Source organism: Pinus tabuliformis, chromosome 9 (genome assembly GCF_031772625.1).
Source record: "Pinus tabuliformis cultivar Carrire ecotype Pingquan chromosome 9, CPIR1, whole genome shotgun sequence".
Classification (NCBI taxonomy): domain Eukaryota; kingdom Viridiplantae; phylum Streptophyta; class Pinopsida; order Pinales; family Pinaceae; genus Pinus; species Pinus tabuliformis.
The window spans coordinates 791204891-791217381 of NC_142307.1; the positions used below are offsets into that span (position 1 = coordinate 791204891).

General features: G+C 28.2%; 1 protein-coding gene across 1 annotated transcript; it reads left to right on the forward strand.

Annotated features, from left to right (window-relative positions):
- Positions 1-399: 399 nt before the first annotated feature.
- LOC149151116 (peroxidase A2-like) lies at positions 400-3559 on the forward strand. The gene is made up of 4 exons (XM_089437974.1): positions 400-716; positions 807-998; positions 1141-1306; positions 2825-3559. The coding sequence occupies exons 1-4, from the start codon at positions 474-476 to the stop codon at positions 3322-3324; spliced, it is 1101 nt and encodes a 366-aa protein (XP_089294100.1). The 5' UTR covers positions 400-473; the 3' UTR covers positions 3325-3559.
- Positions 3560-12491: the final 8932 nt, after the last annotated feature.

Here is a 12491-nt window from a genome sequence, read left to right on the forward strand (position 1 = left end):
ATCACAGCCCAGGACATTTTTAACTCCATATGGACCAGAATATTATATATCCAGCTTTATTGGTGTGAGATTCATAATAACTACTCATCATCACAACATAATCTAATATAAAAAGCCAATTTAAACATATATAAAATCAATTTAAATAAATCTCAAATCTCTGTATTCATTAATGTAGAATCTTGATGACCGACAATGCTATAGTTGCTTTCGAGCTTGACAGTACTGGCCCACTAAGACACTGACTCGTGGAAAAAAACAGCCACTGGAGTTGTCATGGCATATCGGTTGGATTACATTGATACTTTCCATCGCATGGTTTATGGATTGACCGATGCTCGGCGCCGGCCCATTGACCGAGACGCCGGCGCACAGGTGATCATTGACTTTTAGCAGAATACGTAGCCCATTGTTAGCAGTTTTGTGAGGTATATTATACCGTAAACTCTGCACAATGTTTCAAGGATAGTGTCATGTCGTTTCCAGTGAAAGGAATCATCATGGCTTTTGGATGGTGTTCAACTCATATTACATGGATTGCATTTGCATTTGCATTCCTTCAATGCACCAGTGCTCAGCTGAGCCCTACCTTTTACCAGAGTACATGCCCCAACGTTACCAATATAGTGGGGCAGGTCATCCAGCAAGCTCTGCAAAATGATTCAAGGATTGCGGCCTCTCTCCTTCGTTTGCACTTTCATGACTGCTTTGTTAATGTAAGTAGCAATATGTCTCTTTATTGAATAGATTTGTATTCAGTACAGAGATTTATAATACTGACACTTCATTCTCTCATTGATTTCAAGGGCTGTGATGGATCTGTTCTTTTAGATGACACGGCCAATTTTACAGGGGAAAAGACAGCAGGTCCCAACAACAATTCCCTCAGGGGCTTTGATGTTGTGGACAACATCAAGTCTGCACTAGAGAGTGCATGCAACGCAACAGTTTCTTGCGCCGACATTCTTGCCATTGCTGCAGAGCAGTCTGTAGTATTGGTCTGTATAGAGATTACAGTCATTTATTTGATTTTATTTGAGTTAATGTTTTACTTTCTGATATCTCCGATTTTCTGAATTAGATTTCACTACTTGAAAGTTGAAACCCTAACATGATCACCATAACAATTAAATGGTGCAGTCTGGCGGTCCATCGTGGACTATACAGTTGGGAAGACGGGACAGCACCACTGCCAACGCAACTCTTGCAAACACGGCCATCCCTGCACCAACTGACAACCTCTCTGTAATCACAACAAAGTTTCAGGATGTGGGACTCTCGCTAACGGATGTAGTTGCTTTGTCAGGTATTCCTCAACTTGTGTTTCAACAAATTTTGCTTTGAACGGATGGAGATGATTTTTACATATATTTTAATGGTGTTTGGAATTTAAGGGCAAGTAGACCCACTAGTGTGTAGGGTTTTAGAATTTTTGTTTTTCAATTAAAAGATTACATAGATCGATGAAACAAAAGTATTAATAATTTTTTATATTTTTCATTATTTTTAACTTAAAAAAGAATTATATTAAGATTTTATTTTAATTCTAGCCGTGAATTAATTTTATGCTTGTTTATTTTTCAATATAATTTCTAGAATTTTTAATTTAATTATCAATAATTATTAAGTGAATGAGAAAGATTTAACCTCTATTAAATATTCTAAAATATTCTTAATAGTAGCTACATATTAAAGATTGAAATTTATCTTAAAAATAGTTATGTCATTTCTACACTTTCAATTAAATTGATTAATTATCATATGAACAAGTTTCATATGAAATGAATGAGTTATGACTTTTAGAGCATGTGTTATTTATAAGTCAAGGCATTGGGCTATAGTACTGTAACAAATTTTATTTACAAATATAAAATCTCTAGAGGTAAGAATCTTGTAACATATTATTATAAACATATATATGTTTAGCTGATATATTAATTTTTGTGATATTTTTCTTATAATTAATAATAATTTAAAATAAAGTTATAATTTAGTTATTTTGTATATTTTTAATTTTAAAGTTTTGTAATAGATTGATGTTTATGGGTGTTTATTGAAGATTTAACTCATTTAATTTATATAGCTAAGCTAATTTTATTTCAAGTATTTCAACAATACCACATACTCTTCATAGCCTTAAGGGTTAGTTCAAATGGCCCCTAGTTAGCACTTTTGTTATTGGGAGATTCATTGGTTCAAACTCTGTGACACTCTGGCAGTTAGGCTCCATGTTTTAGTTAGCTTCCAGGTCATGTTCCATGTTTGAGTTAGCTGAATTCACCAATCTATGGAAACCATGAAACACATAAAAATAAAAATTTTAAAAACAAAAATAAAAGCTTTTCATAACCATTATTATAAAATAATAATAAAAAAATGTAAAATAATAACAATAATAATAAATAAGATTAAAAAAAATTCACTCGTCAATAAGATATTTTCTTTGGTATAAGGCTAATCTAATTCAATAAACTCCAGATGTGATTCAATTGTTAAGTGAGAAAGTTTGGTCCCCACAATTCTTGTGGTCTAATGGTTTGGTCCCCACAATTAATGTGGTCCAATTCATGACACAACTTTAAGTAAAAATCACACAAGAGAATTTTTGCCAACCAATTTAGAACCATCCAGTATAATTCAGCATCTACAATATAATTCATCCTCAAAACAAGATAAAAACACATATTTGAAAAAAAACTTAAATAGATTTATTTGATCGTGTTACATTCATTTCATAGATTCAATGCCTTCTCCTTTGTTACAGTCATTTCACAGATTCAAAGTCTTTGTGTGCATCTATAAATTTGGTATTTACTGGATCCAGGGGCGCACACAATCGGGCGAGCTCGCTGCACAGTGTTCAGCAGCAGACTTTACAATTTCAGCGGAACGGGCAATCCGGATCCGACGCTGAATTCATCTTATCTATCCACCCTGCAAAGCACGTGCCCACTGAATGGTAACGGGAGCGTCCTAACACCACTTGATCCGGGCACTCCAAACACCTTCGACAACAACTATTACATAAATCTCCAAAATGAAATGGGACTGCTCCAGTCAGATCAAGAACTGCTTAACACAACGGGAGCCAGCACCATTTCTATCGTGAATGACTACACCAGTAGTCAGACTGATTTTTTCTCCAATTTCTCCAACTCGATGATCAACATGGGAAACATAAGTCCTCTAACGGGAACAAGCGGAGAAATCCGCCTGAACTGCAGTAAGGTCAATAGCAATCAGAATCTGGTTAGAGAATCGTGGGCTCAATATGTTTCTAATTTGCTCAACATCATAGAGCAGTATCAATCTGCTTCAGAGTGAAAAGCTTTCAGGCGGAGCTCTGTGCAACATTTAGGGCATGTCGGTAGAGTCTAAAAACATATTATCATGGAAAACGTATAGCTATATTTAGTTCACATTAATTTACTCTTTGTAAAGTTAAATACAGTATGTCACAGAGCTTTATTACTGGATTTGGCAAAAACCCGTAAGAACTTGTTTATGCACTAATAGGATCGATTGGAGTGGAATTTATTGAAAAAAGTTATATGTAAATTCTGCATGTCTTGATTTTTAATATATTTTATTTTTAGGTGGTGTTTAATGTTAATTTTTATGTGTAAGTGTTTTTTTATCAAGTTGTTTGTGATAGGATGTTTTAATTTTTAATATATTTTATTTTTAGGTGGTGTTTAATGTTAATTTTTATGTACAAGTGTTTTTTTGTTTGTGATAGGGATGTCTGAATTTTTAATATATTTTATTTTTAAGTGGTGTTTAATGTTATGTACAAGTGTGTTTTTTTGTCAAGTTGTTTGTGATAGGGATGTTTTAATTTTTAATATATCTCATTTTTAGGTGGTGTTTAATGTTAATCTTTATATATAAGTGTTTTTTTTTTGTCAAATTGTTTGTCATTTTCTAAGCTTGACCTACCCCATTAGGTTTGATCTTGGGTCACCTTGCCCCCATTAGGTTTGATCTTCGGTAACTTTGCTGACAAGACTCTTGAATTTATGATTGCCCTATTAGGTTTGATCTTGGGTCACCTTGCTGACGAGACTCTTAAACTTATGACTGCCCCATTAGGTTTGATCTTGGGTCACCTTGCTGACGAGACTCTTGAGTTTATGACTGCCCCATTAGGTTTGATCCTATTATGACTGCCCCCTATTAGGTTTGATCATGGGTCACCTTGCTGACGAGACTCTTGAATTTATGGCTGCCCCATTAGATTTGATCTTGGGTCACCTTGCTGATGAGACTCTTGAATTTATGATTGCCCCATTAGGTTTGATCCTGGGTCACCTTGTTGACGAGACTCTTGAATTTATGACTGCTCCATTCGGTTTGATCCTGGGTCATCTTGCTGACGAGGCTCATCCTCAAGCGGTTGTGCTAGTGGAATTTATGAAATTGTGCTAATGGAATTTATGAAATTTATATACACAGTTGTGCTAGTGGAATTTATGAAATTTATATAATTTTTTCAATTGAGGGATGTCTTAATTTGTAATATATCTCATTTTTAGGTGGTGTTTAATGTTAATCTTTATGTACAAGTATTTTTTTTGGTTGTTTGAGATCTTCTAGGCTTGACCTATCCCATTAGATTTGATCCTAGGTCATTGATCCTCAACCCGCTGTGTTAGTAAGACTTGATAATCTTTATGTTTTTACAAGTTAATTCAAATTATTATGTTCAATTAGAAATTTATATTTTGTTTATTTATTTATAATATAAAATAGAGGTGAAAAAAAAGTGTGATATAATTATTAAATAAATATGAATGAATAAGATATAATAAATATGAATAAGAGATTTATAATTAATAAATAAATATATGCGAAGGAGAGTTTTGTTTAATTCAATATTTATATTTTATTTATTTTTAATATGAAAAGGGTAAATATTGAGGTTATAAGAATAAGATTAATATAATAAAAAAATTGTGTTAATATAACACATGATTAATATAATAAAAAAATTGTGTTGAAAAATGTGGTTTATATAGTTTTTTAAAACTGAGGTAATAAGTAAAAGATTGATATAATAAAAAAAAGTGTTGGAAAAAGTGGCTTATGTGGTTTTTAAAAACTGAGGTAATAAGTATAAGATTAATATAAAAATAAAAAAATTGTGTTAAAACATGTGGTTTTTTTAAATAATGTTTAAAATCAATGAAATTTAGTTAATAATATAAAATAAAATATATATTCATAATTACACTAAATATATAAATATTTATATAAATAAAATTTGATTTAAAATAAAGATAATTATTAATATATATATATATATATATATATATATATATATATATATATATATATATATATATATATATATATATATATATATATATATGATTTGGTATAAGTGTAGAACGGAGATTCAAAGTCGTGAATTAGATCAATTTGGTTTATCTTTTTTATTTTTTTTAATGTCATATATGGAATGCTATAAGATTGTTGATAAAGGCCTTTCTATACACGTAATTATGAGTAGGTTTTATTTCTACTACTTTAATTTAGGTTCTTCATTTCTATATATTTGATATATCATTATTATTTTCCATCGTTTATAGACGTTGCTATATATCAATTTATTGTTATTATTTTTCTCTAGAAACTAACCTAAAACCATAAGCCAAATGTAAAATTTTAAATCAAGAACATCCAATTACCAACCATTGTATTTAGTAATATTTAAAAATAATGTGAATTAAGAGAATTAGATAATATTAAATTGAGCATAGAGGGTTATTTGAAATTCTCTTCCAAAAGACTCCTCTATTGATATTTTGAGAAATGCATGAAAATCATTTAATGAGTTTTGTATTTATACATAGTGTCTTATAACACTAAAAACATAATACTACAATAACAACTTTCATTGAAATTTACAAAAATTTAAGAATATATGTTATGACTAGAAAAAATATTTATAATTTACACTTGAAAAAATAATTTATATTTTAAAAAATTTGAGATTTATTAATATTAAATAAATTCATAATAAAAAAAATTCAACTTGTATATCAATAATGATGTAACATCTCACACATATATATAATTTAAAAAAAATATACATTTATTATCAATAAAATAAACTTAAATATATAATTTACTTTATATTAAATAATAATAAAATAAACTTAAATATATAACATGCTTTATATTATATAATAAACAAATTAAACTTATTACATAAATATATCATATAAGTACTCTTTTTTAAGAATGGTAATAATAATGCATTTAAAAATTTTATATAATTTTTTTTATAAATTTGAATAAAAAAAAACAATATTAAATCTAAACTATATTAAAATATTACTATAATTATTATTAAATAAAATTTTTTTTATTAAATTCAAATTACTATATTATTAAAGAAAAAAAATAAAAATAAAAAAAATAAAAATTTAATAACTTTTAAATTAAAATATTTTTTCCCAAATATAATATAATTTAATTTAATTTAATTTAATTGAACTTTATACCTTTATCACACTCACTTGAGACTTTTGAACTTGAAACTTTTATCACATTCACTTGAGACTTGACTGAACCAAACTTAGGTACAAATTGTTCGGGCATTGGGTTGAGTTTTGAAATTCATCATCCCAAGGTCATGAATATTGGACTTTGCTATAAACTTTATTCTGTCCTTGTATTGTAAAACCTTGTGAATGGAGGAAGCGCTTTATTTTGAGGTAACATAAAGAGGACAGGGAAGGCATATTTAAATTTATTTTTTAAATCTGAATGTGACACATGTATTAAAGAAAAAGGAATTATTATGAAGGGTGTCGAGAATAAACTTTGATATATGAGTTGAAAGCACCACGCTCACATCACAAGGCACTTTCTTAGGTAATATGTGTAAAAATGTCTTGCAAAGAGAATGTTGGTTTTCCATATGTGTAAAAGTGCCATCCAAAGAGAATGTTGGTTTTCCATTATTTTAGTAGTGTAAGGGAAGTTTTAATTTTTTATATAATGTAATTATTAGTAATAGTTTAATTAGTTTGTAAATTTGTTTTGAAAATTATAGAAATTTTGGTAAGATTGTGGTAAAATTTGGTATGGATTTTTGTAAATCTAAGTTATAGTTGTCAAATTTTAAGATTTTGAGTGTCTCAAAGATTTTTGATGGTGTTAAATTTATTTCCACCATAAAAAATATGATTCAAAAATTGCTACTGCAAGATTTTTTGAAAATTTTTGGCCAAATTCCAACCACTTTTAACCATCCGAACATTACGCATCAGTATATGACATGATAAGAAAAAATAAAAATAAAAAATCCATATTTGACTTGCTCACTTAAGTTTGTTTCAAGGAGGTGTATATAAGGAGTGCATTTACTAAATTTATGGGTTTGGAATGGTATAAACAATTTTATTTTTACAAAGCGTTGGAAAATAGGATCGAGGGTTTGAAACATTTGAAATGTTTTGGAAGTCAACTTAATTCATTTGTGCCACTATGTTCGATCATTGCTTGCAACATGATGTGTAAGTTTTCGATCCAATTCTCGTAGAGTTAGGCACACTAAGGCTAGGCAGCCCCGCTTACACTACGTACCACATTACAATGAAAGTGCTTAGAAGTTTCCAAAATTTATTTTGAGGGGAAATGGAGTTATCAGCTAATCTTTTTAGTAGAGACAGAAGAATGCTGAAAGTTGTTAAACATGAAAGTTAATATGCGTTTGTTACAAGAATAATTACCCATTATAAGCTATGTTTTGAATTTTTTTGGTTGTAGTTTTAACTTTTGGTATTTCTCATTAAAGAATAAAGTAAGCCTAGGTTAATGATTCAATTTATACAAAGGTGTAAGTTATGATGTTATTTAGAAGAGTAATAATGGGTATATTTTCCAATGTATTTGTTTAGTGTTAGTGTTCTATTGTTAGTATTGAGATTATTGTTAGTATTGAGATTATTAGGTGTGAGAGTAAATTAAAGTAAAAGTTGTTTCGGTAATTATGGTATTCGTAATTTAAGGTATTGTAATGATTTATTTTTACAAAAGTGAGTAAAAAGAAGAGAACAAAAATTATTGTAATAAAAAGGTTTTATTCTCTTTCTAATTGTTTTACCATGAATGGGGTTTTCCACATAAATTATGTGTCTACTTTATGAGTTAATTTATTTTCAATTTATTTTTTTGTTGTCTTTTTTTTATCAACTATTGATATCATAGCTATAGGGTGTTATTGATAATGGTGTAAGCTTGGCCTCTTAGTAGTATGGAGACTAATACAATAAGTGATATGGATACAATGAAAGGGGTCAATTTCGCCTTATGGAAATCACAAATGGAGGATACATTGATTCTAAAGTATCAGTATTTGCTAATTGAAGGAGTGGTAAAGAAACCTCCAACAATAATAGATGAAGCCTAGAAGTTATTGGACAAGAAATTCATGACTACTATTTGGCATTACCTGGGAAAGAATGTCTACTTTAATATAGCAGGTGAGAAAATAGTAGAAGGGTTGGGGAAGAAGCTGCATGATTTGAATTAGAAAAATATGACATCAAATAATGTTTTCTTAATGAAGAAGCTATATAACCTCAAGATGAAGGAGGGCTTTAGTTGCAGAGCATTTGAGCAAATTTGATATAATTACTAGTCAACTTGCCTCTGTCAAAATTGTTTTCGATGATGAAATAAAAGTCATCTTACTTATGTGTTCCATGTTAAAACAATGTAAACTTTGAAATGGGAACTGTACTGAGTACCCATTTTTTTGAGGTAGCAAAAACTCATCTGATTTTGAAAAGTATTGATTCAGAATACACCTTTTTTTGGAGCATATTTTTGACACTTCAAATTTTTTTATTTATCAAATATGAACAAATTTTTTAAAATGTTGGTGATTTTCATGTTAATTTTAAAAAGTGTTGATGCAACATCAACCACTTCTTTTATAGGATTTATTTTTAACACTTTAACTTTTCTAATGTATTAATCATGGATGATTTTTTTTAATGTTGGTGATTTTTATGCAGATTTTGAAAGCATCAATAATTTTCTTTTAAGGCATATTTTTGACACTTTAAATTTTCTTATGTCTTAAGTATGCACAATTTTCTTTTTAAATGTTGATTATTTAACCATTTTTTAAGTTGTCTTATTCCTCTTCTTGTTTTTCGTCCTAACATGTTTGTTTTTCAAGAGTTTTCTAAACATGTGATTTTTGTTTTTCTTTGCAATGTTTTTTTATATTGATTTTTTTAACAAAAAAAAAATAACATTAATATTTTGAGGTTAGGATTTTTTATATATTTATATATCGTTAATTAATACTTCAATACACATAAAATAATTGTCACTAAAAAATAATAATTTTAAACACTGGACAAAAAATATACATTTTGCATATCTTTTCACTAAAAATGACATGTCAAATAAAAAAAATAAAAAAATGAAAAAATAGGAAATTTTATGATATTTTTATGAATTTTATAACAAAAAGTGATAAAATTTGAAGTTTTTTTTCCAAAAAAATATTATAAACTTTTAAGTAAAAAATAACAACAACAAAAAAATGTTAAAAAATTAAATAAAACATATAATTAAAAACAAAAAAGCTTAAAATAATTTTTAAAAATAAAATAAAATAAAATGCAATTAACATATAAAAATATTAAAAAATAATAATTAAACAAAAATACATTTAAAAAAATATTTAAATAAATAAATAAAATTAAAAACTATGCCCCAACGTGCGGAGGGCCCCCTGCCCTGGGCTCGTCTAGCCACATGGGGGTGGGGTTGCATGGTTGCAGCTCCACCCCCCTACCCACCCCGGCAATCGCATGGGCCCAGGGCAGGGGAGGTTTGATTCTCATAATCGAGCCTCCCTCGCCCTAGGCCCATGTGTCGCTGGGGTGAGCGGGTGTGCAAGGCTGCAACCAAATCGGGCATCCCCCGCCCTGGCCACATAGAGCCATAATTTTAATTTATTTTTTTTATAGTTTATATATATATATATATATATATATATATATATATATATATATATATTATTAATCTTTTTAATTTTTTTAAACCTTTTTTTTTTTTTTTTTGTAATTTAATTTTAATGTTAGAGATTTCCGGAATAATATTCTGTAACATGTGTGATTTGTCCAACGTTTCAGATGGTGACTCCACCCATCATCAAGGGCTCTTTGTGGTCCTCATGATGGATGGAATCACCATTTGAAAAGTTGGACACATGTTACATAGTATTATTGTGGAAATCTCTAACAATATGACAAAGTGCGGAAGTCTCTAATAACACTTCATTTTAATGTTTTTTAATTGATTTTTATGTTTTTTTAAGCAAGTTTAAAGTTTTTTATATTTAATTTTGAAGGTTTTTTCTTTTAATTTAATTGTAATTTTTTATGTTTTATTTATTTTTTTTTGTGTTTTTTAATTTTTTCTGAAATCTTAATATATTTTAATTTTAATTTTTTAAACTAATTTTGTGATTTATTTTTTCGTAATGCTTTATTTTTATTTAAAAAAATGGGCATGTTTTTATTTGTTTGTTATGTTTTTAATTTTATTATAATGTATTAGTTGTTTATTTTAATGTTTATTTTTATTGTTTTTATTTATTTATATTATTTTTTTATAAAATATATATATATAGAGGGTTAATCTTTTAAAAAAAAAATCTTTTAAAAAACTATATATATATATATATATATATATATATATATATATATATATATATATATTCAATTCTTTTTCTTTTTCTTTTTAATTTTGTGTGTTAATTTTGTTTTTTTTTTTACATTTTTATGTTTGACTTTTATTATTATTATTATTTATTTTTTATTTTGCCATATTTAAAAAATATATATATGTCTTAATATAATTTTTATTTAGTTGTTATTATTTTTTAAATTGTTTTATGTTTTAATATATATTTTTGTTTGTTTTTTGTTTTTTCAATATTTAGATTTTTTTCTTTTGTATTTTTCATTTTTATTTATTTAAATATTTATTTATTATTTTGTTTCATTTTATTTTTCTGGAGGGTCCATGTCAATCCTAAAAAAATGATGTTATTCCAACATTAACAATTTTTGTTTTCACGATGTTTTTCACACAAAAAAATTGGTTTTTATTGGCTTTTACTCCAATATTTTTAAAATGTTGAAAAAATACCCCATATATATATATATATATATATATATATATTCCAGTATCAACACTTTTCGTTTTAGGTGTTGTTTTTCATGTTTTTTTGGGTTTTCTTACTGGAGTTCTCATTTTGAGTTTACAGTTCCCGTTTCAAAGTTTACATTGTTGTTAGACAACTGGAAGAATTTGATAGTAGCTATGAGCACTACAACACCTGTTGCGGCCCTGAAGTTTGATGATGTTAGCAGAAGTTTAATGAATGAGGAGTTGCAATGCAAATCAATTGTGGAAAACTAGGGAGGAGAAGCGCTAACCTTAGTTGATCATGGAAGGAAAATTGAATGTAGCAAACAAGGGTGTTCAAAATCAAGAGGAAAATTGAAATCAAGAACATGAAGAATTACTTGTTTTCACTATGGAAAACCAAAACATAAGAAAAATGATTATTGGTTTTGGAAGAAGTAATAGAAGGAACAAAAATCAATCACCACAAATGAAGGTGAGATCATTGTTGTAGCTTCTAAAAGTGATGTCTTATTTACTATTTCAGTAGAAGAAGTCTATTTATATACTACCAACAATGGCATTGATTGGGTACTTGACTCTGAGGCATCTCACCATGTGACCCAATGCAAAAATAATTTTATTGTGTATGAAGTGGGTGAGTCATGGTAGAGTAAATTTAGGAAATAATCATTTTTGTAATATTATTGGAGTGGGAGATGTTTGAATCAAGACAATGGATGGATAAGGTATCTTGTTGAAACAGGTTAGGCATGTTCCAGAGATGCGTATGAGCTTTATCTCTATGGGAAGATTGAATGATGAAGGCTACTCCACAACATTTGAGAAAGACAACTAGAAAATTAGTAAAGCATCATTGGTGTTTGCTAAAGGATTCAAGACAGGAACCTTGTATAGAATGAGGGAAACAAAGAAGATATTAGATGCAACTAATATTGCAAAATAAGGAAACTCAATGGATTTATGGCATAAGCACCTGGGCCACATGAGTAAAAAGGGCTTAAAAGTTATTGTTCGTAAAAATCCACTCCCAGGTTTGAAATCCTATGAACTTGATCTTTGTGAGCACTATATTTATGGTAGAAAACAAAGAGTTTCTTTTATGAGAGGTGGTCGTGAAAGAAAATTAATTTTATTAGAAGTAATATACTTTTATGAGTTTGGGCCAATGAATGTTAAGTATTTAGGAGGAGCCTCATATTTTGTCACATTAATAAATGATGCATCTAGGAAGGTTTGAGCCTACCCTATGAAAAGTAAAGGTGAGGTGTTTGAGATATTTCAAAATTTTCATATTGTTATTG